The sequence below is a fragment of the Pteropus medius genome, unplaced genomic scaffold (genome assembly GCF_902729225.1).
Source record: "Pteropus medius unplaced genomic scaffold, Ma_sr-lr_union100, whole genome shotgun sequence".
NCBI classification, from domain to species: domain Eukaryota; kingdom Metazoa; phylum Chordata; class Mammalia; order Chiroptera; family Pteropodidae; genus Pteropus; species Pteropus medius.
The window spans coordinates 28,330,348-28,355,734 of NW_024352787.1; the positions used below are offsets into that span (position 1 = coordinate 28,330,348).

The 25,387-nt window shown below is 46.8% G+C and overlaps 1 protein-coding gene across 13 annotated transcripts in view; it reads right to left on the minus strand.

Moving 5' to 3' along the window:
• The window catches only part of CUX1 (cut like homeobox 1), a 339,895-nt gene that overhangs the window by 70,342 nt on the left and 244,166 nt on the right, over positions 1-25,387 (minus strand). For 9 of the 13 annotated variants that reach the window (XM_039848999.1, XM_039848998.1, XM_039849001.1 and 6 more), the window contains exons 9-12: positions 24,606-24,654; positions 16,764-16,868; positions 10,573-10,761; positions 1,970-2,028 (exon numbers count right to left, since the gene is read on the minus strand). In XM_039848999.1, the coding sequence (XP_039704933.1) occupies positions 1,970-2,028; positions 10,573-10,761; positions 16,764-16,868; positions 24,606-24,654 (402 nt within the window). The remainder of the gene's footprint in view (positions 1-1,969; positions 2,029-10,572; positions 10,762-16,763; positions 16,869-24,605; positions 24,655-25,387) is intronic. The other 4 variants (XM_039849000.1, XM_039848994.1, XM_039848990.1 and 1 more) reach the window with 1 other exon arrangement.

Sequence of the window (25,387 nt, forward strand, 5' to 3'; positions counted from 1 at the left end):
AGAAGGGTCTTGAAGGAGGATACTTAACAAACCACTGGGGGTGTGGGGACTCTGGGGGCACAAATGGGATGAGAATGTGGACTTGTGTCTGAAAAGGCACTTGGATCACTAGGAAGTGGGAGGCCAAGGACACATTTAATCAGAAAAGCCACCAAGTGGGGCAGCTTCCAAACACATGCTGTGGTGGGGGCTGCAGTGTGCAGATACAACAGAAAGGGCTGGCAGGAAGGTGGAAGGTTGCTCTGGGAGGAGGGGAGGGCCAGCTTGGCAGGCGGACAGAGGGTCAGGTACGGACCAGGGATGTGTTGCCGGCTGGAGTCAAGAAGCCTTGGTTCCTAGGAACGGAGGCGAGCTTGGAGGGTGGGAGTGGGACTGCCCTCGGCGTGGGGAGAGCGGGGGGCTTGGGTGAAGGCCTTCTTATGCAACACTAGAGGACGGCACACATTTTCTTTCTCTTGAGTGGGGGAAGAAGAGGGAAAGGAAGGGAGCACGGGGATGAGGAGGCAGGTACAGAAGATCAATCAGGTAAAAAAATATAGATCCTAAGTTGAAAATGGGGTGGGGGGTTAGTACAGAGCATGAAGAGCCTAGAGAGAGGTTAAGAGGTCATCCAAGACATTACTGGCAGAGGCCGTCTGTGACCAGAGGGAATGAGTCTACAGAGAACTGAAGGGAGCACCTGGAGGCACCTCACCAGGGAGGCTGGAGGTCATGACTGAGGGAAGGCTACTGCAGGATATGGTGGCAAGAAGGTCAAAGATCCCTTCCGATGGGTTTTTCTAGCAAACCTGAGGGAACAGAATTACAAAAACAAAGAACAGCATGGCGAGTGGGTGTAGGCTTATTTTAAAAGGAGAAATTTAAAATGTCAGCAAGAGAGAAAGGAGCTGATAGAATGAATAGCAGGAAGGAATAGGAAGGAAGGGAGCCAGGCTCCAGGTGGAGGGGTCAGCCTGGAGAGACAGGAGAAGCCAGGACCAGAGGAGTGATTTCAAGGCAAAGGAGGAAGATGCAGACGTCTACCTCCTCTGTAGGGCAAAACACCAGGGTGTCTGCTAAGGGGTTAGGGCTCAGCTGGGGACAGAAGAGGGCGCTGAGGGCACAGAAGGGTCCCTGGGGCAGTGCAGAGCCCATAAGTAGCTGTGGAGAAAACACAGCCTACTGAGACCGGGTCTACACACCAGAGAGACTTTCTTGCAGGATTTGATAACCTGCACCGGAGGCAGGGGAAGCCCAGGGGAGACTCTGCGAGACCAGGCAGGAGGACGAGGGGAACCGTGTGCACTGTGGGGGGGCTGCCCATAAGCAACAGGCTGGGTGAGAAGGTCATGAGCTTGAGAGCACTGGAACTGGGGACAGGTAGGGACCAGGGTCTAGAAAATGCAAGAGGGCCAAGGGCAGGCTCTGGGGAAGGAGTATGAGGTGGAAGGGACAGGCTGGGCAGTGGGGCCTGAAGAAGGAACATCTAAGCTTGAGAATGTAAGCATTAGCACTGAAGGGACAACAGGCTTTCAGGTGTTGCCTCTCGGATGAGGAACTCGAGGTTGGGAGAAGAAAAGTTCTGCAGGCCAGGTGGCCGGGGAGACGTGTGGCCATGTGTACTCTTTCAAATGGCAAACGTTTTCCTGCTCTGCTTCTGTATGGGGAGCTTAGAGCTGAAAAACGAGCTCATATTTTGTAATATCTGTAATGGCAACATCTCCCCTGATTCTGGGCATACTGGCATACTTTAAATGCACAGTTTTATAAAGAGTCCAAAGAATTCAGGCACACGCCTCGGTGCAGACAGCCACAGCGGTGGGCAGCTCAGAACATAGCCCAGTTGCGAAGTGTCTGCCTAAGCTGAGAGCAAGGACCTGTGGCTTCTCCCTCACTGGCATGGCTTTTTTTTTTTTTTTTTTTTTTTTTAAGCAAATGTCTCCAGTGAGCACTGGATTGTGAAAGGCTGAGCAGGCATCTCCACACTTACTTTAGTTCTTTCTTCACCTCTTCATAGTCAGCCTGTCCTTTGAGTTTTTCTTCCAGTTGCTGAAAACAGAGAGGATTTTATTAGTTGCCATGTTGAAACAGGTAGATGGACTCTGCTATGGACTGAATGTTTGTGTCCATCCTCCAAATGCATATGTTGAGATCCTAACCCCCGCTGTGACAGTATTTGAAAGTGAGGCCTTTTGGGAGGTGATTAGGTCATGAGGGTGGAGCCCTCATGAATAGGATTAGTGCCCTTATAAAAGAGACCCCTCACCCCTTCTGCCTTGTAAGGACACAGTGAGAAGGCAGTTAGGAAGGGAGCGCTCACCAGACACCAAATTTGCTAGTGCTTTGATCTTAAAATTCCCAGCCTCCAGAACTGGGAGAAATACATGTTTGTTGTTTATAATTCCCCCAGTCTATGATATTCTGTTAAGGCAGGCCAAAAGCACTATACAGGTTTCACCGACTACATCCTCTGTAAAACATCCAGTCGTCCCTGAGAGGGAACACAAACACATACAAATGAAAGTTGACAACGTGCAGTGTTGTCTTTTGTCCTTCACTCTCTGGTCTGGTGTGAGTGTGTGTTAGTGGACACAGGTGCCTGTGCACAGGCGTGCATGTGCATACACACTCACACAATATAAAGTTGTAACATAAACTTGATGAAAGTTGAAGAAAAAAGCTTTGCAAAAGTGGAAAACAAAGAAAAGGCCATTTTGTATGAAATACCATGAAATGACAAACAGAATGAAGAGAAGCTCTCCTAGCATTTTAAAAGCAGCATGTGGCTTTTCACAAAATATGTTTTGCTAGCTGATGGAGACAGTCTGTTGTCAACACCTTTAGTGGGACCCTGCTAAGAAGAGATACAAGCCCCTTTGTTGTTGAGGCTGTCATCTGATGGGTATCAGGAAAAAGCACGTGTACTTCCAGATTCCTCGAGATGTGGGGATCTTAGGAGCAGAGGCCCATTTAGCTGGGTGGTCATGGGTTCTCTGACAGTTGTCTGAGTCTTGCAGGGAAGGTCTGTAGCTGATTCCCTGGCTCTAGATGGCCTTTTAGAGGAAAGGTGAGGGGCTCTGGCCTGGGGGCTCAGGGGAGTGACAGCACGTTTCACAGGTAGGATGATGCTCTGATGTGTTCCATTCAAGTCTGTGTGTTCACTGGGCATTCAGGAGCCTGTTTCTGCACAGAGCTCCATGTGGCTTTCTTGACAGGAAGATCTTTGGCATAGGTAGACAGCAGAGGTGCTTCCTTATATGAAGGTGCTTTGGACTAGTTTGTCTTTGACCTCCCCGCAAGGGAGCTCTGTGGGGGAAAGAGGCAGCATAACATAAAACACAAAGACCCAGCTGGGGGTGTGGGGTTGGGGGTGGGGAGGTCCTGATGATTTGGCTTATTTCCAAGCTTGGGGTGAACAAAATCCAGTGTTTTAATCAAAGCACCTTCCCACCTACAGGGCTTCCAGTTGCTTTTCAGGTTCTGCTTGACCAGCCACAGTTAGAAGCCAACCGAGAACATTCTAGAGCTGGGAAAGGAGATGCCCATCTGGCCATCAGCCTGGACATTCACCTGAATCCTGCCCTGCCTGTTGTTTCAAGAATTCAGGTGTTTCGTAAACAAAATTCATTTAGCCCATCTCTTCCTATTGCATTTGCTGGTAGTTTTTTTTGTTTTGTTTTGTGTGTGTGTGTGTGTGTGTGTTTTTTTTTTGTATTTTCCATTGCATAAAAGTGCACCGCCCTAGTTCCTTTTTAAGACTTCGTGTCAACATTATGTATCATAATGGTTCCTCAGCCATAATCAAACAGGTGGTAGCATGCACTTATTTTCCGATAAAAGATTCTCAGAAGGTGCTCATGAAGAAGTGATTATTTCATTCTTCTCCCTATAGTGGAATAGCAGGAAGTGCTAATGTGCCAGTCCTTCCTAACAAAAGATTATCCAGTGCTGCGGGGATACAAAAGCACCCTTCAGATTGAGGAATTCACTGACGCTGGACAGTCAACACACATAAAACTTGATCATGTTGAGCGATCAAGAGAAAGACAGGAAGAAAAGCGGCAAGAGGGGAAATACGGAGACTTCAGAACCTGGCATGGCATTAAAACTGTAGTCAATTCTGTCCCTTATAAGCAGAGTGACTTTGGACATGTCAGTAAACTCGTCACTTTGGGCATGTTAATAAACTTGTCATCTGTGGAATGGGATAGCAGCAATTATCTTCATGGGTTGAGCTTAGGGGCACAAGGCAAGGATCTGGTGCAGATGTTGGTAACACGAGGCCTTCAATGCGGGGCCTTCATCACTGCCAAGTCCCAGTCCATCTCCCTGAGAGCACAGCTGTGGGTCTTCTTTGTAGACCTAAGATCGGGCCTTATCAGAAGGCTATAGGACTGGAATCTGTGTAATCTGGTTGGATATGAGTATTCACTGAGAACTAAACAGCTTCCACTAAATTTCTGCCACCTATGGACAGGCAGCTTAATTAAGAACCCAAGACCATAGCTGTAAACCTCTGATGACATCTTTGTCTTGGTGGACAGACAACTGGACGGAGGACTGGTGGGGCTACCTGACAAAGCTTGTCCTGACCTGCAAGCACCTTTAGCTTATCCTCACCGAGGTGTCACCGGAGTGCCATGACTCAGAGCCACGCTTGTGGTGTGGGACCGAACACTGGCCTCTGGTACTAAAAATGCCCATCGTGGAAAGAAGACTGAGTGTCCTCGGCTTGGTTCTTTGACCAGAAACTCCTTGCTGGGTACTCAGAAATTCTACTTTCGAAGACTCAATCTGGAAAAAGCAACAGGTGCTCCAGTCTGTTGTTCTCTCTAGAAAAAGACTTCTCTCCGATTTCTCTAATGCTCATGGGATGGGCCAGACTCTATGCTTGGTTCTGTATCCCATATGCAGAACCCAATTACTTGAGTATTGCAACACTCTGCAGAGGTATCTATCCATCTGCCCAAAGAAAGAAAAAGAATCATCAAGTCCTACAATTTGACCTTGGCAAAGTGAGGCCTGTCCCAGGGGGTAGCCTGTTGGGCTGAGTGCTCCTCACGTGGAAAGTGCAGAGAGTTTTCAAAGGGCGATGGTGAAGAAATGTAGGGCGAGCAAGCGCAGGCTGCCGAGTGGCCCTCAAACATGGCTGCTTCATGATATAGGTCACATACCTTTAGTAATACAGAGCGTATGTGCGGTTAATAGAACTTAGGTATGCATCAAATGTTTCTTGAACTGCTAGAAGAATCTACATGAAGTTCTTAAAATCCTGGCTAAGACAAATGATAAGGGAATTTAATTTAAAATTCCCAAAGTATTTTGGTGTGCAGCAAATTAGGCACTGCATTTACAAAAGATATGTCTTAGTCCAGTTGTAACACAGGGCTTTCCGTGCTCTAGGGCTACCGACTTAAGGGACGTCTGGCACGGGAGACTAATGGAAAGACCCTTGGAAAAGCTTCATCATCCAGGTTGCACAGGGAGGGGTCAAGGCACAACACCTCTTTGCAACAAAACAGACTATGGGTGAGAAGGCAATTGTGTTACAGTTTACGTTCAGTTTTTTCCTCCAAGCTGATCAGAGCCAGGCTCTTAGCCGTGCTGTCTGAAGACTGACAGCCCAGGCATCGGTGTACGACCCCTGGTCCTCACCTGGAGCCCGGGGCTGAAAGGCCACCAGTCAGAGCTGAGCAAGTGTGACTGGGTTCCCTGGTCCTGGGCAGGGGTCTGAGGCAGAGCCCCTAGAGCTGACTCTGCTTTACTGGGGTTCAGGACTAGGAAGTGTGCACCTCCTTTTTACATGAACGGGATTGTCTCTGGTCTCCACAGTTCCTCAGTGAGAGGTAGCATGTATGTAAATACAGGATCTATTGCTGCTGGGCAAGAGGGAGAAGCTTAGGGATGGCCGGGGGGTGCTGTGCACACATTACAGCAATGCTGATAACGACAGACAAAAAGAGGAGACCCTCAAGGCCAGATAGGAGGTTGGTGGAGAGAGTGACAGTTATGGGAGAGGGCTTGCTGCAGGCTGGAGAAGTGTGGCTCTGGACAGAAAAGAAGGAGCCCTATGTGGCAACCCTGTCAGAGGTCACCTCCAGCTTCCACGAGCTGTGATCCTGGTGTGACCCAGGCACAAGTGGATGGGAGCCAACCATTACTTGCAGTGTCCAGGTAGTCTGTGTCGGGCCCTCCTGGTCTGGGCCCAACACAGACTACCTGGACACTGCAAGTAATGGCCAGCTAAGGGTGCCACAAGCTGGGGACGTGCTACAAGTGAAATATCTGCATTTACTCATCAAGTGACTAGGGGCACATGTGTCTTTCCAAGAGGATTCATCTTAGAATAATTAATTAGCTCCTTAAAGCGTTTCCAGTAACATCCACTGGTTTACAGGGATTTTATAGGAATCCACTTGTGACCTCTAGCTCTCACCTCGATCACAACATAGGCCTTGAGGCCTGTAGCCAGGTTTTTGTCAAGATTGCCTCCACTGTTCTCCCCTCACATGGGGCCACCTTCGCCCTTCCTCCTCCCTATGGATGGCTCACTCTGTCCTCTCCTCAAATCTGTTCACAGTGCCTTTAAGACCTAATCAGGACAAGGCTCTGGGAAGCTCGGCTTTGGGCTCTCTGTTACCAAGATGCTGATTTAGAACTTGCTCGTGACACCCGGGTTAAATCTCCCTTCGTGGAAGGTAGGTGAGTGCGGCGGAGGGACATACACGGGCCTCTCCTCTATAGCCATGGGCTAGACACCACAGGGTGTGGCCTCTCCTAACCTCAGTGACTTCCTGCACAAGGTAGCGATCACCATCATTTCTGTTCACCCTGCGAGAGTCAAATGGGATGTGGATGTTAGAGCTTTATACACTGAAATGTCGATAAAGATGCTTGTTAAAATATTATCAAGGGCAGTCTCTGTGCAGAGTAAACACACTGCTTGGTGGGGGAACTTATGTAATCAAAGAAGCAGAGTCCAGAATTAAAGGCACTGAATGGCTCTAGAGAAGCAGCTATCAGTCTTTTTTTTTTTTTCCCCTATCCCAACCTCCTGAGGGACACAGCATGCTCCACAGTGGCTCAGGAGAACCCATGAGCACCTTAGGAGGTGGGGTGCAAGTGCAGAGGGTTGGGAGACAGTGTGGTTTAGAGATAGTCCAGCAGGTGATTCGAATACACCTCCCCAAAAATATAATTTCTTCCTATGGGAGACTGGAATTATTTTAGCTAGCCTTTCCCATAAATACCATTTAAAATTGAAGCTTTTGGTAGCATTATTTTCTGTACTATAGTGAGCACAATGCAGGTGACTGCCTAATTATACTGCCTCTGTTTTAAAGTGTTTCAACAGAAGACCACAAAATAGAGAGATCAAAAATAGCAGCCTTGTAATGGCAGTTGGGTTATTTCATTAATTACGAATACAGAATTATCCTTTACAAGTGGCGCTGTGCTTGAGCACTTGTCAGATTAGGCAGGAAGAAATATCTTCTACTTCTGAGTCTGTTTACATGTCTATTTAAAGGTTAGAGGATGTAATGCTATATGTGGAGAGTGATGTGTTTATGGTGAACTTGGCTTGACAAAGTGGAACACAAGGAAAGATTGGTAAACATCCAACTGTCAATTTAGCCTCAAAAAATTACAAATCAGTTTTCTAAGCGAAGGGAAGAAATATCAACTGCAAAGAGATGGAGACTTTCAAAGTGCTGGAGAAGGCAGACCAATTAGTCCCCAAATCTATTCCACTACGGAGTGCACCACCAGAACGTACTGGTGGAGGAAACCCCCATAAGCTCAAGACTCAATAATCTCAAGATTCTGCCCATTATGCTTTCTGCCCTTGTGAGATCAACCCTCCACACCCCATCGTGACTGTCATTAACCACGTTAGCGTTTGTCTCAAAGACCATTGTCAATGCTCATGGCAAAGCCACTCACAATTCCAAGATGCTGAAACAGCTGGAAGCTGTAGCATCTGCAAACCGATCCTAATGTGATCGAGCCCCACACAGTGTGCCCAGAGTCCTAAAAGCTGGATAACATGATCCAAGAAAGAAAAAACTGGGGGTGGGGGTGGGGGGTCGAGGGGGCAAGGAGGGAGAAGGAAAAGAGAGCCCCCAGGAAATTCGGGTGCTATTCCCTGTTCCTTCTGAGTGGCCACCACTGCTGGGTCAGAGACCCCCGTAGCAAAAGCATCAGGCTGTCAATTTGACAGGTCTCATTCATAAAATATTTTCCTAATAATTGTATCGCTGCTTAGTTTAGATCTGAGACTATAAATTACACACATTAGGGGGAAAAAAAAAGCCCTGGGAAGGTATCTCATTCAATTAACCTTATTCCTTTGGGGAAGGCTAATGCCTTTTGTGTGAAGGTTTGGTATCAGGAAGATCTTCACTCCTGGCAACAAGGGGTTAAGATAATTAAAATCAGAGAAGTCTTGTTACTAGAGAATATGTTTTGATTATTAGATCAGATGAAGATAAGGGAGCAATAATTTTGGAAGAAGTATTGCCGAATTGTTTCATTAACTGCACAGTATTAAAGAATTCCCCCAAGATACGGATAAAGAACATTAATTTATGAAAACTCTGTTTCATTTTTTGTGAAGGCAAACATTAAAACCTTAACTGATTTAGAAGAAATTGCTCTATAATAAAAAATGTTAGGTCTATGGCCTCCCTCTCATGTAGTCGAATGCAGAATATATTTGAGTCAAACCCTTTAACTGTAACAAAGGAGAGAAAGGCAAATTATCTAATAATAATGCCAGTGCTAGGGTCAGAAATGGCTATAACATGAGAAAATTAGATTTAATCTAGAAATAAAAAATGAGTACTGGTACTCACTGGGCAGGCTGATGAGAGAAAAAGACACACTGGAGAAATAAATGCCATGGTTGATGAGAAATGTGACCAGGTCTCAACTGTCTTTCCCAAGTGGCAGGACTATCTCCCCACAGGGGCTCAGGCACCCCAGCAGTTTCTCAGGCAGTGGATGAAACCCACCCCAAAGAGCAAAGAAGAAACTAATGAGAGCTGTGAGTGCCAAGAGGACAGACTTGCTGGGAACTTAGTACTGGCTCAAAAACATGGTCATGAGTTGAGAAGAAAAAAATTTCAAAAAAAAAAAATCAAATGGGCCTAATTGCATTCTAAAATTACTCTATATAAGAAGTTATCCTAACATTTTTATAACTAATTTGATCTACCTTATTTAGTATACAATGACCATATTTGGTCATTGTATGAGTCGGTCACTCACACACTCATTCACACACACTCCACAAACGGATGCTGAGCCATGCAGGAGTGGGCATTGCTCAGGCTGGGGAGCGATGGCAGAGTGGGGGAAGGTCTGGCCTGGGAGCTGGGGCCCCCTGCTCTCACTGGTCCTGTCCCTTCATTTTCAAGACACTCCAAGGAGGCTCTTCTGGCTCTGACACGTTATGAATCTAGGATCCCAGGACTATCTTTAAATTATACTAGTAACTTCAACAGATTGCAAATACCTTAAATAAAGTATCATTTTAAAAAAAATACAATGAAAAGGGTTCTGGGTCTTGAATTTGGGCTACAAAATTATGAGAAACTGGGACTCCATCTGGGAGGAAAGAGACTGACTGTGTGAACGCCTTGTGTGTTGAAGTAACATGACACTTTGGGCTGCTACGGTACATCGCAGGCTTGAGGGACCAAAAAAATGGCCCTGCGGCTTGAGAGCACGACCCACAGGGCTTGGAGAAAATGTGCCCTCAGTGCACCTCTCGCTTTCATTTCATTTGGGCATAGGGAGAGCCTGAATTTCAGTGTGCTGGGTCGTCGCCTCCTCCAAGAGCCAGGGAGGGCCAGGCGAGCAGGAGTGATAGCATGTGTCTATAGATGGCCTGAGGCCTTGACAGCCACTCCAACCCCACCCAAGAAGCACACAGAATCTCCAGGTCCACACTGTTGGCTCCAGTTCTCAGGTGGTACAGCAGCACCATGGGTGGGCGGGCACTGAAGATGGGGGTTTCCACCAAGTGCTGCATGTAAGGGATAGAAGTGCCATTCAGGCAGGAGCTGGCAGAAGGTTCAAAGTCCATTTCCCTGCTTGGGCTCCAGGGCTGTTTCTAGCTACCTCACAGAGGTCCAAGGTTGCCATAGTTGCTGACAATTCCAGACGTGATGCCCTCCAAAGAAGAACTCTGATGGAGCTTATATATCCACGCTCATGAGTGAGGTGCCCATAGGAGCCTCGTGCCTTGTCATACTGTTCTCACTGGAGGGAAAACTTCTGTTGATGGTCGGAGCTCAGACTAAGAAATATCTAAGCCGTTGCTTTTGCTTTTAAAAGTGAACAAATTTTAACCATTACCTTGCAGACCACAAAAATAAGACTACCTAGTCTGAGACAAGGCCTCCTGCCATGGTCACTACACCCAGTGGGCATCCCAGGTGCCGGAGGCAAAAGTGTCAGGGTGTTTGTGGGGAGCCAGAACCACTGTGCCAGCCGACCCTGGGCTCCCCGCAGGGCCACGTGTGGAGGAAGGCAGAGGGTACGTGTGTGTGTGCATCCAGCACCCCCCTTACCCGCCAGCGCCCTTACTTTGAGTGTGCTGTTCTTGGCACTCAGCTGCTGCTCAAGCTGGGAGATCTGGCTGGCTGAGTTCTCCCGCAGCTTGGTGAGGCTGGCCTGGAGTCTCTGCACGTCCTCCACCAGCTGGGCGATCTCTCGCTCTTTGGCAGCCAACTCAACTTCCAGGCTGGAGCGGGTCAGCACCTCTATGGCCTGCTCCTGGGAAGGAGAAAGGAAATGACAAAACTGCACCAGCCTTGGGCAGGTGCTTGGGGTTAGCTGTGTTGGCGCCTGTGGCAAAAACAGGCAGATGGGAGGATGTGGATGGTAAGCTCACGGTAAGGCATTACTTCCTGCTTCTGCTTGGATCGGACCCGTGACTGCCATCTCCACACCACCTTTCTGTCTGCACGGTGAGCTGCCACTGGAATTTGTCCGTTCGACAAACATTTAAGAGGACCCACCGTGTATCAGGCACGCAACAATGGACAAAAGGGCAGAATTCCTCTCTTCACATTTCCATTTAGCAGGATGAGTGAGACCCATTAAATGTACTTATTAGTAGCATAAAGTGTTTTGGGTGGTGTTAAGTGCCACAGAAGAGCTGAAGCAGGGAGAGAGCATGGGGTCGGACTCGGGATTTTTAATAAGATATCAGGAAAAGTCTCATGAGACGGTAATATTTGAACAAAGATCTGCAGGAGGAGACAGGAAGGGCCCTGCTGGTGGCTGGGGGATGAGTGCTCCAGCGAGGGGAATACCAAACGAGAAGGCTCTGGATGTTTGAAAGCATTCGGATCTTCTCCCACGAAACAGATTCAATGTCCTTTGGATTCATTACTAAGCTCTCTAGATGCTGAGGTATTGCCTGACAAATTGATTTTTCAGAGTCAGCATTTTCAAGAGTTAAAAGATATGGAAGATGCACATCTGGGGTTCCCTCCTTAAAAATTCTTTTGATGATTCATGTTCTAAAAAACTAACACCCCTCCCCTCAATTTGCTCATTGAGGAAAATTTGCAAAAGAGGGAAAAGGTTTAAAAAATAAAAAGTCAAATCCATAATTCCACTTTCTAAGTACTAAAGCAGTACTTTTTAAGTTTTAAAAGTAATAATGGTTGCTGAACGATTCTGGCAACATTTCTGCAGGGCGGATGCACTTCTAAGTGTGACTGACAGGGATGGAGAATATAGGACTACCTGAGTCTCTGTGACAGCAGAGACCTGGGGCAGCTCACACGGCAGTATTGAATGCCACTATCCTCTCTGTCGTCTGTTCGAGTCTTGATCTTGCCTATACTGGGGTGGAAAATGGCGGCAGGGGCAGCCCCAGTGGGCAGGGGCAGCCATGCCATTTCAGTAACGATATGCTTGTCTTGAGGTTTTCACATCTTGGGACAGCCAGTCACCCAGGGAAATAATTTTTCAAGTCTCCCTCCTAGGAAATTAAGGCCCTTACCACTTAAAAATAAAGTTTTGTGTGCAAAGAAGTGATTCCTTTCTGTTTGATTTGTATAATATCATAAAATAAGATTTGCATTTCTCTTGACTTCTGGCAGATCCACACACGGCCCTGGGGCCCCAGTGAGCGCTTTCCCGCCAGTTTATTTAAAAGGCACATACTGTCCAGACCAGTTCAGGTCAGAGTGTGCTCCACAGACTGGTGCCAATTCACAAACCGTTCGTTGCCAGTACACAGTGAGACAAGTACAGAAATCGAGAGTGTTTAGAAATGTTTATAGCAGTTTGACATTGCTGTGACATTTTTATTGTCTTTTATAAAACTACGGTCTGTGACAGATTGGAAATTTAAAAATCTAAACAAAATTGTCCTTCTCCACAGAGAGTTTGGGAAGTACCACCCTATATAACACTCGGCCGGACCAAGGTCAGGGGGCCTAAGACAAGTCCTCCAGCAACGCCAGGAAGTTAGCGCCTAAGAAGACAGTGAGAGAAGCATGTGGAGGTGAGCCCTGAGGAGGGAGAGAAGGGCACAGAGGAAAAGGGCTAGTAGATCTTGTCAGAAGAAAGAGGGGATTCATTTCAGGGTGGGGACACCACAGATGGGTATGGAGGTTGGAAAGGGCAAGGAACAGGGCATGAGGAGGGACCGATGCTGAGAAGCCAGCTCAACAAGGAGCAGGCATGTTGGTGCCTGATGGTGAATGCTCAGAAGGGTGACCAGCGGTGCCTGGACTTGTGGAGGCAGGCAGATGACACGATGGCATTGATATCCAGGCGGGTCGGTCTCATGGTGGGTAAAGACTGAATCATGTTATCTAATTTAATGTATTTATCAATTTTCTAACCTGAAGGATACCAGCCATAAAAACCGTTTCAAGCACTCTTAGGGAAAGAGTCTATAGATAAAACAAGCTGAAAAATGATCTGGGATTTTTCAACAGGCAAGTATAAGTCACTATATCAGGGACGAGTGGTTCAAATAATATATATATAAAAACAGCAGCTCTCAGGGCTGACCCTGAACCCAGGATGGGGACTGGGGATAGGCAGTCCCAAAGTGCCGTCTGCTCAACACCTGGGGCCCAATGTGGCCTAACCGTAAGCTGACCTTGGGCCACAGATTCCTCATTTATAAAGTGGCAAAAATCATTCACGTTTGCATAAGCTAAATGAGATGAGGTAATATATCCTTCTTAGTCTGAGGGCACAAGCTAAGACGAAAAGTTGTATGACAGGGTGAACAGGTACTGAGAGGAGGGGTAGCCTTTATAGTGGTAGGGAGGTCAGTGTCAGGCAGCTCGGATGCTGTTGAGGTCCCTACTGAGAGGTGAAGCATCCACGGATTCAAAGAGGGCCAGGACCACAGAGACGCTCCCTCGTGTTGTGCAGGCCTCAACTCAGCTGCATCTGATTTACTTCGGGCTTTAGAAAATATATGGGTCCTGAGCCCTGCCCTGGGGACTGTGGTTTAGCGGGAGTGGATAAGGGCCCAGGACTCCTTGGTGATTCTAAGGGGGTTCCAGGTCAGGACCCTGGCTAAGACTTGTCTCTGAAGGGACTGACTTTCTCTGGTTTGACAAGTCCCTATGGGCATCAGAACGAGGTCCTGAGAGTCTGTCCCACAACTTCAGGCTTCCAGGGCCTATAAGGGCATCCTATATTCTTCATGAGGGCTGGGTCTTGGGGATGGAGGCTCTTATGGCTCAGGAGTCAGGACAGAACACATGGGAATGCTTTCTAAGGTCTAAAAACATTATTAAAAAAAAAAAAGGCTTAAGATGATGATAGTGGCGGGGGTGTTTTTCTAAAGGGAGAAATGAACATAAAAACGAGTTATTGAGGTAGTAGCCCATTAAACTTTGTCCCTTTGAACCCATTCGCCTCCCCTCTCTTCCAACCTGCTTGCATGAAATATCACAAGTTGCGTAACTCTTGTGAGTCCTCCTACTGAGACTAGAACATCGAGGCTGAAATAAGCCAGATAATGATCTTCTGTCTTGCAGCCATTTTCATGTTAAGCATGAATGAGATGCAGAAGCATTGTGAAATGATGGTGTACCTAGGCCCCCAGCCCATGAGACAGATACTTGAGTCAAGGCTAATCTTAGTTTTACTTACTCCAGCAGGGGAAAGATAAGGGAATGGAAGAAGCTTCACTTCTCTCTTTCATTGTGACCTCTATTTCTGACAACACCAAGTGGCCAAAGTAAGCAAAATCTATTCGGTTTATGTACCCAATAGATTCACCTGCGAGACAGGTGTATTTTCTAATATTACAGTGTGTTTAGGTTCAAGGAGATAGCCTGGTGTGATAGAGCCCTGAACTAATAATATTTGTAAATACCTGACAAAGGACCTTTATATATCCTGTCCCATTTAATGCACATGAAGTTCGGATAGCTGGATATGGGGAAAGGAGTGGATTTTGGAGGACACATTTAGGATTAAATGCTACCTTGATCATTTTCTAGCTGTGTAACTTTGGGCAAATTACCTAACTCCTCTGAGCCTCAGTTCCCTTCCCTCTAAAATGAGGATAATCAAACCTGCCTCTAATGACCATGGTGTCATGAGGCAGAAATGAAGTAACCACAGAAAGCCCCAGCACAGCCCCTAATGCAGAGCAGACACTGTCTGAGTGGAGGCTCACCTTCCAAAACTGGCGATTCTGGTAAGACACCCAACAGGTTGGTTTTGGCCTTTGCTAGGTCTATGGACTCTACTGTTTCTCTGCCGAGTTCTGTCAGCCAAGCCCAACAGACATTTTCCCGCTGGCCCAGTTTCCTGTGCTTGCTCCCTGGCTGGCTGGAGTTGACTGACTATGTGGGAATGCACACTTAAGGGAGCCCTTGGCAGGGCCACTCCCAGAAGACTGAACCCGTGCCATGTAAACAGTGTACTTAGCTGATGATGAAGAGTTTAATCACCCCTAGCATCCACAGCTTACTTTACCTGCAAAAACATTCATTTCTTCCTGAAATGTTTTGGTTGCTACAGTCCAGGATGCTGCCAGAAATCCTTTCAATCAAAGCATTTAGGCACATTAGGATGAACGACTTTCTCTAGAGGACCAGGATTGACCAGAGAGGCTGGAAGAAGCCGTACTGACTTCGTCCACGGGGGCTTCCTGCCACTATGGCACTGGGTCCAGTCCAGATAAACTTGATGAGGGCACGGTGACAGAGCCATGGCACATTTCAGGTAAAATTAAACCCAAAGTCCATGAAGTACAAAGGACGTGATGGTTCCTTAAATGGAAAACTTTCCTCTGTATCTCGAGACACTTAAATCATGTTTAATGTCACTTTGAAGAAAGAAAACAAAAATCCATTCTCAAAGGGGGCCCTGACACTAAAACTCTGCTTCAGAGTCATTCCTGGGCAATAGTTTAAAAGCCCCGGTCTGAGGCGGCAGAGTACCATCGCTGAGTCCTGGCTTGGCCACTGGGGCCAAGCGCTCTGGGGCAAGGGGTTTACATTCGCGAAGCTCCCATTTCTTCATCCACAGATAAAAAATAACAATACCTCACTTTATGGGTTAGGTGGAATAATTGCTGTTAAACTGACACACGTCAAACTCACAATGCATTTATTATGACACCAAGTTTCCCTGACTCGACTGTGCTGAGAAGGGCCTGGCTCGTTCCTCCTTGCTCTCCCAGTGTCTGCTGTGGGTCCTGGCACACAGCAAGGGCTCTATAATTCTTTGTTAAGTGAAAGGTCACCTGTGAGTATAGTCTTCTCACCACAGGCTATCAGAGCTGAAGGGACTTCAGGATCACTTACTCCTTACTCCACACATTAGACGGAGGTCTAGTAAGTTTAACTACCTGAGGTGTGTAAGTGAACTGGTGACAAAGCTAAGCTTCAAAACTAGGGCTCCTGGATCAGAAATAATGATGCCATCCACAGAAAGGAACTGCTAAGGTTTCCCGAGGACTTATGATTTGTCAGGTTTTACTCATCATCATTTCTGAACCCTTGTAAAAACCCATTTTACGGATGATGAAACTGAGATTTAGGAAAGGCTAAGTCACGTGCCCAAAATCACACAGCTGAAAATTGCAGAGCTGGGTCTGAGCCCAGGGGTATGTCTCAACTACATGCTGCTCCACATCACTGCACAGGAAAGAGTCCGGAATCCAATAGTTCACAGCTGCCTTGATCAAGCCGGGGAAGTTCCAGCTAAGAGCAATTTTTATTAATCTGAGAAAAAAAATCAAGAGGCAAAAGGACTGGGATGTGTGCCTCGCTCCCCCTGAACGCCCACACTGCAGGTGAGACTCCGGCGATTACACAGACTCAGAGCGGGTTGCTGCGTTGATACCACTTTGGCCCTCCCAGCTCACCCCCAACTCTTTCTCACTCTGGAAGGAAACATTCAGGAGGAGACCAAACCTCCAATTTTCTTGCATAATTTTGGCAAAGCTCCAGTTTCGGATCTCTACCTATCCACCAGCTGCCACCGCACAAGCCTAGCCCTGAATACACTCGCTTTGGTGATAAGACTTGTCTCTACCGCCACACTGGGTGGGCATCATGTTGACCATAGAACATCGATGCATAATCAGCAAACTCTTCCTTTGACTCGAACAAGTTCCAACCCTAAATTGTTAAAAGTATTGCCTACCAAGTTAGCAGTAATTGCTTACAATGTTATTCCAAAAGGGGATGTTTAAAAGCAAAAGAAGAAAGCAGCTGTAACACAGAGGCACAGATGCCAGGCGGACAGAGTCCACACAGGGACGAGCTACCCACCACATCCGGCGCCTTCTGGATCTGCGAAGCCAGCTGGAGAGAGTGATTGGCTGACGAGAGCTGCTCCCTTAAGGTCTCCGCCTCTCTCTGAGCCACCTCTGCCCTCTGAAGGAAATGAAAGGGTGAGGAGAGAAAGTACATTCAGTTTAACAACTGACAATTATTACAAGAACATTCATCAATTCATGCCTGACTGACTATAATTGATTTTCCTAAACACTCAACCTAATAAATGCTAGAAAAAAACATAGAATGTGATGGATTTTTATTTTAAACAGTACAAGGAAGAAATAATTGAGCGATTATGACAGTAATTTAACGCTAGGAGCAAGGAATCCCCTGCTGATAGTAATGCTCCGGCCCACTGAATTTCCCAGACTGAATAAATACAAGTGGAAATAGAGTCTTTTGATTCAATTTCTTTCTATTCTCATAGACCAAGAAGATTTTATTGCAGGATTACTCCTGGGAGTAATTCTCACGGGTAAACAGTGAATTAAAGACACTCTGGCCATTCTCTTCCTAAAAACATGCACAATGTTGTGGTTGTTTTCCTTCGGCAAGTATTTCCATAAATGTACAGGGTGTAAATGCCACTTCTTTTGTGAGGGCCAGGCTTATTTCAACATAGTTAACCCTTCACCGGACAAAGTTTTCTAATGCCGATGCTGGCATTCCAACCAGCAGGCCGATCTGGGGCCAGAGGTGGGAGGGCAGCCCAGGCCCACTGGGGTGTGGAGAGGAATGGAGCTGACTGCAGGACAGAGGCCCAGAGAGGAATGGGCAGACGCTTCCATCGCCTACATGTAATTCCTGGCCAGGGAAACCAATACCACTGGATAGCAAATCAGGATTTCCCACTGGATGGCGAGAGTAGGTCATTCCAGTGCCTGCCACCTGAGAGGGCACTGTGGTACAGTGGGCAGGAGTTGGGCGTTTGGGGTCAGAGGGACCAGGGGAAGGGGAAGTTATCTAAGCTCACTCAACTTCCACCTACCCATCTCTAAAATGGGAACACCACCTCCCTCTCAGGGACCTTGCAAGGATTAACATCTACAGAAGTGCACTGTACATAGAGCTCATTCAGAAGTGTTTTATTAATGGGCTTGTCCTGATTTTATAATCATAATTGAGACCAAACTCTAAGATGGGTAAGAAAGGTAGCTAATTGACATTGGACTGAGAAGTATCGTGCTTATTCTACTAGACTTACATTCAGTTAAAAGAAAAGATTAATGAGAAAAGCCTGGCTGAGCAGGGCTATATTGTGTTTTCTCATTTTGTGGTGTGATGTCATGTGTCTACTAATTGCTAAGAAAGACCAAAAAAGAGAAACAAGAAGTTAGCATGCCTCAGTACTTGCTGATCAATCCAGTTGTACGAAGAATGGATTTGGTAGCTTTAAGCGATCACGTGATGGCAGTGTGACTCTATCTGTTCCGCATACAGACAATTTAGGGTATTTCTAAAAGCAGTTACTTCTGCCTAGGGTGGTGCTGGTGGCCGCCTGCCCTGCTTCTCTGGGAGCTCTTGGAATTGCACTCAATCAAATTCACAGGCTCCTGGCCAAGCCTGTCTGTACTCGAGTAGCCAACTCCCACCTTCTTTGCTCTAAACCCAACAGGAAAGGCAGCAATGTGACCCGCATGGCGAAGATGGCAGGGGTGATTTCTAATTCATGCTAACTGCAGGAAAGTCTCCTCTTGAGTGAAAAAAATTTTCCCCAGTTTATTTTCAGATGTGCCAGTCCACGTTTTTCTGATAAATGTCATATTACTGAAGAGTTTACTCTTTGCTTTCTAGTCAGCTAAACCCTCGGGCATAACATCTCCTTGACTCTGCCAGGAATAAGGTGCATTTTGACATAGTTCTAGTCTCTTTGACTAGGAAAAATGTTTCTTAGCCTGGTGGAGAAGCTGTTCTGGTAGCAGCCAAGGAACAGCATCGCTGCCCGCCTCACTTGGAAACACTGGCTCCGAAGTGCTCTTGGAACCACCAGGGCCCAGGCAGGCCTAGGCAGTGGGTTCATGACCAGGAGAGGAACACATGAGGGCCTTTAGCTGTTCGGAGCAGAGTGCCGTCTCATCAAATGCCAGTGGCTCACAGAATAAGGGATCTAGCTCATCCTCAGTTTGCATAATTTCTCCAAAGCTTCTGCACTTTATTCGGTCTCCAAATTCATGTACAGAGTAGCTCTGTGGCCTATCTATGGTGGTCACAGCCTTTTATCACATTTTGGCTTGACTTGGTTACTCCAGTGCAACTTTTTGATTGCTTAGGATTGATATTATTTATTTAGGATTTATACCTTGAGTATATATATATATAAAAAGTTGAGGTGGAATTACATGCAGATGATGGAAGCATCCAAACATGGACAAAGCTGAACAATTAAAAATAAAAACAGGCCTGAGTATGGCTGAAAGAGGGAGATTCTTTAGTTGTAAATTTAGCCCCATCTTTGGTAGTGAGGCAGAAAGAAAGGGGGTGCTGTGCTGGGTCAGCGCCATGGTTTCCAAGGTCTGCCATCTTCCGGATGACCACAGTCTAATCAGATAAAATCATGTTTCTAGAACTGAAATCAATGACTGAAGGTGGAAAGCTTTGGCGCTGTGTTCTGATCTGGAACCCCAGACAGAGAGATGTGGCTGCTATGAGACACTCAATTCTGTTTCCACTGATGGGATCCCACCCACCTCCCCTGTCCCTCCAGAGGCAGAGCCTGGGGACTAAGGCCAGGGCTTCAGCAGGCAGCTGGCGGCAGCTCCAGGTGTGATTCAGTGGCCACCAGATTATGAGAACAGCACCCTGCCAAGGCTGAGCTGCTCTCCTGGTAGATTTCTCTTGCTAGCTGCTGCTTACTTTCTGAACTTTTCTAAGAAGTGAGAATAAATGCTGGAAGCACAGGGAAAGTAAAGAAGAAGCTAGAGCCCTGAGGTGACTCCGTTTCAGTGATTCTCTAGGAGGGAGGTCAGAAAGCTATATCAAGAAGTTTACTGCCATGTGTCCCAAGCTGGCCTTGTGTTGGCAACCAAAGTCCCCATTCAGACCTGCTGCCTGTGTTTCTGGGGACTTGGCACATACCGGTTTAGATTTCTTTCTCAGGTCGGCCAGGCTGAAAGCTGGAACTATACCAAGGCCACCCATGTAAATGCTGCCTGTCACAGCCTCAGCCACAATTTCAGAAAAACCAGAAGAGCAAATTTTCTGTCCTCCTCCTGCCACAAGGGGTGGCCACAGGGGCTCTCTCTAGGGCTCACTGGCCTGTTGGACCTGGGCCGAGAGTCCAATTTATTATGTGGAGAAACCAAGGTTCCCAGGAGACCCAAGGAGTGACCAGAAGCACAGACATGGTTTGCTTAGTTGCAGAGTCCGGGTGAAACCTGCACCTCCTTAGCACCTACAGGGTGTCCGCATGGATGGGCTGTACCCCAAAAGGGCGTGCTTGCGACAGGTGCTGAAAACATTTGCTGGATGAAAGAGTGTTTGATGAATGCGGGCTCTCTCAGAGGTGTGAATTATTGCCCTCAGTCTATACATGGGGAAACAGGTACTGGAAGACTGGGGATTTGCTCATGGGTGGAAAATAGAGAGCTAGGATGCAAATCCAGCCATTCTTCCCTATAGGAACACAGAAACCTTGGTCAAAGAAAATGCCACGCCTTGCTCTGAGTTCTTTTTACTCTTTGCATCTTTCTCTACACTAGGCTCCTCTTTGGTGAAGTTAAGCTGTCGTTTCCAACTTAACCTCAACCTGAAGGATCTTCTGTGAGGACAGTCTGCTCCTCAAGAATCAGGCTGGTTACAGGAGGACCACTCACTGAAAGGACTTCCTCCTGCCCCTGCTGTGGCTTTGTGCCCTGGCAACTCAGATCAGCACTGCTCTGAAGGAGGGGCAGGTGATGGTGAAGCCAGAGAAGCTGACGGAGCTATGAAGCCCACAGAAAGGGTTTCATGTGGTTGCAGAGTGCACAGTTGTGGTTTCTTATTTCCCATGAAGTCTCCAAAGTTCTGAACCTCTACTGTCATCAATTCAGAAAATGAGTATTAATGCAACTGCCTTGAAGTTTAACAAACAGGTGCAAATGAGACCTGGACCTGATAGGCAGTAGGTTGCAGATGACTCTTCCACTTCTCCACAATAGAAACACAAATATTTTAGCAATCAAATAGAGCTTCACATCTCGGTAAAACATTCTGACTATAAACCTAGTGGAAAAATAATGTTATATGACAATGAACTAGTAAATTGTTCCTCCTGGAGATCTGCCCTGATGGGAAAGGCAGCTGAACCAGATGCCTGGCTGTGCCTGCACTGGTGTGCGCCTCCCTGTACTCTCCTCCGGCCCAGCCCACCTCTGCCTCACCTCTACCGGGATGGCCTCATTTCAGGCCCATGCCATCTTTGCCTTGATCTACTACGATAGCTTCTTATCGCTGCCCTGGCTTCTGGTCTTTCTACTCCCATATGTTCTCCAATGCTTAGCCAGAGTGATCCTCCCAGATCTCAAATCTGACCTTACTCTCACCTGTGATTCTCCACTGTTCTCGGGAGGAGGCCCTCTACACATCTGGATGGATTCCTTCCCATAGGCCTACTCTCCCTCCCTGTGCCTCCTGGTTCTGGCTTTACAGAAAGGCCTGGAGCACCCAACCAGAGCTCACCATGCCCATCTTCCTCATGTCTGCTCAGGGAGTTTTTCTCTCTGTTGAGTCGTCCTTGTCAATCCATTCAGTCATTTAGTTCAATTCCTATTTCTGTTCACTCTGTGCCTGATCCCGTCTCATACTCTCAAGTGAGGGTTGGCCTGTATCTGCCTGCACTGCTCTGGTGACAAGGAGATCACTGCCTTCAGTGGCAGCTTTAGGCACCTCTGGAAAGTCAGAACTGAGAGCGAACTTCCCTCCTGTCAGACTCCAAGCTCAGCCATGAAAAAGCCCGACCCCTTCCCTTGACCAGAGCTAGGGAGCTACAAGGACAGAACTCACGACGTCCCCATCCTAGGTCTTCCCCTTTGAAATCTTTTAACATCTCATGTTCCTGAAATTATTCCTCTGGTGCATGATGTCAAGTCTCTCTGTCTTCTTTCCCTGCTCCCCAAAGATTAGGAATGTCTTCAAACCTTCTTTTGTGCATCTTTTATGTTAGGGTCCCTCCCCTGACTCTGAATGTACTTCAAGTACCCGCTTTCCTTACAGTGTGATTACCAGGAGATTCTAATATCCTGGAGATGGACTAATTGTTGCAAATGGTGCAGAAACACCACCTCCTTCATTCTAAAAACTATTCCTATTAATGCAGCCCGAGACTGCATTCATTTCTTTTGGCAGCCACATTAGGTTAGCAACTCACCCTGAGTTGTTGGTTAGAGCTTTCCTGTGCCCCTCCCCACCCCCACCATTTCTCTAGGGCAAGACTTTATACTTCTACGAAATCTGTGCTTCTTCAGCAACTATAGAATGAATATTTATGTAAGCACCTACTTCTTACCCAGGCATTTACATCTAATCCTCAAAACGATCTTGTAAAGAAGTACTAGTTATCATTTCCACCTTCCCTTTCTCTAAAACAACTAAAAAAATTTTTTTTAAATTATGGTAAAATACACGTAACACAAAATATAACATCTTAACCATTTTTAAGCATATAGTTCACTAGTGTTAAGCACATTCACACTGTTGTACAACCAATCTCCACAAGCATTTTCATCTCCACAAACTGAAACTCTGTCCTCATGAAACAACTCCCTACCCCTTCACCCAGCCCCTGGTAACCAAGATCCTCCTCTCCGTCTCTATGACTTTGGCTGTTCTAGGAACCTCATACAGGTGGAACCACACACTGTTTGTCTTTTTGTGACTGGCTTATTTCCCTTAGCATTATGTCCTTGAAGCGCATCTTTTTCTTTTCTTTTTTAAAAAAGAAATGTAAGTAGTTAAGAAACTTGTCCAAGGCCCCACAGGCAGGGGGTACCAAGTTGGGACCTGAATCAAGTGTCACTTTGGAGGTGGCACCTTTCTCTTTGGTCCTGCCTGGTGTTTCCTAGGACTGAGAAACCCCCAAATAGCCTTCAGCCCTTTGAGAAGTGCACTGACTCTGCCAAAGTGCCATCAAAAGGGGAGGCAGCACCCCAGTGATTGGCCTTGGAGAGAGTGAATGGGTGAAAATTTGAGAAATGCAAATGGCAACTGTGTGACAGAGGTTAAGTCCTTCTAGTAACTACTTCCGAATTAAGGTCCCTACAGAGTTGAATAGTACTAACTGAGTAAAAACAAAGGGACCAAGGTAAATTAATTTAGCAAGTATAGCAAGTAAAGGCAAATAAATGCTTAAGCACCTCTGTGAGGCAAAGCAGCAGCAGTGCTTTACAGCAAGGAGCTGTGTGGACGGGTGCACTTGGGAAATGAGACACTGTGAAAGAAAGGCAAAGGGGGCCCCTGTTCTGCAGCCTCTTCCCCAGTGTGCTGGTGAAGAGCATGGGCTCCAGTCCTGACTCTGCAACTCGCTAGCCACAGACCTCAGTTTCCTCATCTGTAAAGTGGGAATCATAACAGCACTGATCTCAGGGGGCTTGGTGTGGTTTAAGTGACTCCGCTCATGCGAAGTGCTGAGAACAGAGCCAGGCACAAAATAAGTTACTCGAGAATCGGCAGCTCTTCCTATTACCAGGATAACTAATACGTAATGATGCTATCTTAAGTGCTTCATTCTATGCATTTCTACTGAGCATCTTCTACGGACCAGGCCCAGGATCCTCAGTAGTGAGTCTGGGTATGCAACACAGAACCCACAAAGTTTTCCTTAAAGAAAAAAGAAATCCACATTTCCCCGAAAGATCATTCCTACGCATAAACTGACTTTCACATTTCAATCAGATTTCAGGATGATTTTACTGGCCAAAGAACAGACAAGAAGAATACTCTTTCCTGAGCATTTGCCAGTGCCTGGGTAAGCAATACCAGTTGGGGGCAGATGCCCTGTGGCAGGTGCCTTGCAAGGTGGGAAGCAGAGACCACAGATCCAGGAGGGACTTCCATCCTGCAGGAGGCTGTGCTTGCCTGGACCACTGAGGCACACCACTAAACTTTCCTATGCCTGTGGCTACCCAGCTGTAAAATTGAGTCAGGGGAGGCCATAGCCTGTGGCCTTCTGGGGCCGAGAAACATTATAGCTTTAGCTGTTTCTCCTCACAAATAAAATAAATGTGGAGACCTCTTTCCTTCCAAAGCAGCAGAGCCATTTGCTGAAGCAAAATGTTTTATTGTTCTATGGAGTCACTGGGGAAGGAAGGGGTTCTTTTGCAGGGTGGCCAAATTTTCCAGGCAGCTGAGTATTTAGAGACACCCAATATATTGCGTGCCGGTTTTGTGTTGGACACTGCTGGGTAGTTCCCGCAAGTCTTCTGTGCCAACTAAGTACCAGACAAGAGGGGGCTGTCAGCTAGAAGCCCTTCCATACGAGTTGCTTCAACCCAGTGGAAGGGAGTGATAAAGACTTCTGTATAATATAAATCATTGCTATAAACTCTATAGCATAATGGCTGCAACATGAACAGAGGCAGATATTTAAGAGATGGATTAAGAAAAAGAACATGAAGTAAAGTAGTCACTTCGTAGTGGACATTCACCAGGGATGTCTGGGATAAAAGACTTTGCCAAAGAAATAATTTGTGATTTTTTGTGTATTTCTCATGACATCAGGAAAAGTGTCAACACTGACAGTTGTATGTAAAAAAAAATACAAGAATAACTGGCCTTCTAATTTAGAGAGAAGCATCTTCTAAGACAACAGAAATGGCTATACTATTGTGATTTCGTGCCTTAAGCCATTAAACATCCTACCTGGTTTGCTCTTTCAAGGTCCGTCATGATCATTTCAATTTCATCGGCCCTAGGAGGTGAGAGGGAGAGAGCACGTTAGTAAGCAGCAAGGCAGGCTCAGGGGGATGCCCATGGTTCTGAACTCAGAATAACCCAAAGGCACGCAGGCCGGGCAGAGGCCCCAGTGTCCAGTGTCAGGGGAGAAAGAGGCCACATAGACTTGTGAGGGGGCACCGCTGTCCATCAGGAGAAGGTTGCCTTGCATGGGAGCTGGGGAGGGCCAGCTTGCCCTTGAGGGGCTCCCAATCTAGTCAGGGAGAGAGAGCCAAAAAAAGATAAAATACAGTGTCAAGAGAATGAATAAAGCTCTGAGCAGAGTATTCTCGAAAAACAAAGGCGGGAGAGATGAATTCTCCTTGAGGGAGGGAATCAGAAGTTTTCAGAGGAGGTGACACGTGAACTGGGTTTTGAGTAGGAGTTTGCTGGGGATGAGAGAACCATGAGAAGGTGGAGGGGACGATGGGAATGCAGGCCGGGGGACTCTCTAGTCTGTCTATAAACCACCTGAGTTCACTATCATCACCTGGCCTGCTCACACACAGGGAGTTTCCCGGTGCTTTTTGTCTCCCTTTTATTTTGTTTTGAAAGTACTTCCTTGAGTAATTTGAAGGTGATCACATGGCTCCGACATATAACATTGTGAGAGAGAGAATACTGAGAATTCTATTAAGAAGAGTATGGTTAATTTCAAAAGTCTATGGGAGGTTAGAACTGAACACCTTCCACAGACAGGTCCCGATGAT